This window comes from Sinocyclocheilus anshuiensis, unplaced genomic scaffold, assembly GCF_001515605.1.
Source record: "Sinocyclocheilus anshuiensis isolate Anshui unplaced genomic scaffold, SAMN03320099.WGS_v1.1 scaffold1063, whole genome shotgun sequence".
Lineage (NCBI taxonomy): Eukaryota > Metazoa > Chordata > Actinopteri > Cypriniformes > Cyprinidae > Sinocyclocheilus > Sinocyclocheilus anshuiensis.
Genome location: NW_015547679.1, coordinates 226,930 through 228,934, shown reverse-complemented (window position 1 = coordinate 228,934; position 2,005 = coordinate 226,930). Strand labels below are relative to the sequence as shown.

The following is a 2,005-nucleotide window of genomic DNA, read 5'->3' as shown; positions in this document are numbered from 1 at the left end:
ACTATTACATTTTAAATAGGGTAACTTGTAATCTGTAACCTATTACATTTTCAAAGTAACCTTCCCAACACTGACCGTGAGTTGTGTTTAATGGTGGATAAATGGAATAATGAGCTGCGCCCTCAACTGTACAGATGTGAATTTACATTTCCTTCAGCCTGACACTTTTGATGTGAGAGGGTTTTTACATTTGCTAAAAATATAACTTTTTTATTTTAAAAACAAACAAGCTAGCCCAGTAACGTAACACATTACTTTCCATAAAAAGTAACTAAATAACGTAATTAGTTACTTTTTATTGAATAGCCCAATATTGTAATGCATTACTTTTAAAAGTAATTTTCCCCAACACTGGCAATAATTATTATATGTTTGAATTTGCTTACATTTTTGACAAATGTATAGGGCAAATTTAAAAGGGCTAGAAATATGTTTAGTGCATTACAGCATATACCTAATGTCTAAAATGTTAGCGCAAATCAGTCATACCCTTGTCTTTTACAATTTTAAATCATTTCCTAATCCATTACCCAACTTTCGACACCTAAATTGAACAGATTCTATATCTAGGGTATTCAAATATATTCACATGAAATTCACCCCAATTTGTCATAATATGCACTGAACTTACGCTTGAGCATTTTCACTGCCACGCGTGTGATGCTTTCGTCCTTGACAAGCCCATAAGCAGTTGCCTGCACCACTTTCCCAAAAGCTCCTGCTCCTAAAACTTGTCCTGAAGTAAAAGCAATGGATCGTTTGTTGTAGTAGTTCTTATCATTAACAACAAAAACACTATTATAACATAAAACAGTGAGTGTAATCGAGGTTACAGTACCAAGCTTCAGCTTATTTCGAGGAAACTCCAGTTTTTTGTCGTATGGAAGCTGGGTGGGGTCAATGAATGTGTAGTTGTTCCCTTCATTGGCCTCAAAGATTTTCCAGTGGATTTCATACTTGTGTGCCTTAAAAGAGAAAGTGATGTCAAAAAGCTATTTACTGCATAATTTGTGAGTACAACTGAAAAAATACCTTTCTGTGCTTGTAGAAGAGAATTAACATCCCTAAGATCGCCAGAGCCAAGGCTCCAATGAGAACAACAGTGATCCACACTGAAGTTGACCATACTGATGCAGTACTGAGGAGATCTATACACATTAAAGATGCATCAGATGACAACTCCATTTCAAATGCACAAAAACATGCTCAACTGCAGAGATGTTTGCATTTTTCTTACATGAAATTTTAAAAGTAAAGGTATCACGATCTTCTCCAGCAATGTTTGTAGCCACACACTCAAAGGTTAAAGTAGTAGTCACGTTAGTCACTGGTAAGACGCTCTTCACCAGCACTGGTTCATACTCTCTGACATCCCCCAAAGTGGACTGGGTGGCCATTAATTCCACAGCTGATGTTTGGTTATAACTACACCTGTCACCCAATCATAATAAACTCAGAAAATTAGAGCAATCTCAGACATATTTTTTAAAACATACGATGTTACCTTACATCTCAAACAAAGACAAGACGTCCCATTTTGGTGTCCACATCGAATTAAATTTAAAAAAGCAAATGCAGCAAACTGTCTAATTTAAAGGGGTAATATGATGTTGCTAAAAAGAACATTATGTTGTGTATTTGGTGTAATGAAATGTGTTTATGCGGTTTAAGGTTCAAAAAACACATTATTTTCCACATACTGTACATTATTGTTTCTCCTCTATGCCCCACCTTTCTGAAACGCATCGATTTTTACAAAGCTCATCGGTCTGAAAAGCGAGGTGTGCTTTGATTGGCCAGCTATCCAGTGCGTTATGATTGGCCGAATACCTCAAGCGTGTGACGGAAATGTTACGCCCCTCACCATACAGTGATGATGCCCTGTCAGGCCGGAGCAACGATTGAAAAACATTAGGGATGCACCGATACTGATACTGGTATCGGTATCGGGCCCGATACTGAGCTCCTGTACTCGTACTCGTACTCGTTAAAATGCCCCGATACC

General features: G+C 37.4%; 1 protein-coding gene across 3 annotated transcripts in view; it reads right to left on the bottom strand.

Moving 5' to 3' along the window:
* csf1rb (colony stimulating factor 1 receptor, b) overlaps positions 1-2,005 on the bottom strand; it is a 27,556-nt gene that overhangs the window by 7,994 nt on the left and 17,557 nt on the right. For all 3 annotated transcript variants that reach the window (XM_016505614.1, XM_016505615.1, XM_016505616.1), the window contains 4 exons: positions 1,238-1,431; positions 1,033-1,148; positions 839-965; positions 632-736 (listed from right to left, as the gene is read on the bottom strand). In XM_016505614.1, the coding sequence (XP_016361100.1) occupies positions 632-736; positions 839-965; positions 1,033-1,148; positions 1,238-1,431 (542 nt within the window). The remainder of the gene's footprint in view (positions 1-631; positions 737-838; positions 966-1,032; positions 1,149-1,237; positions 1,432-2,005) is intronic.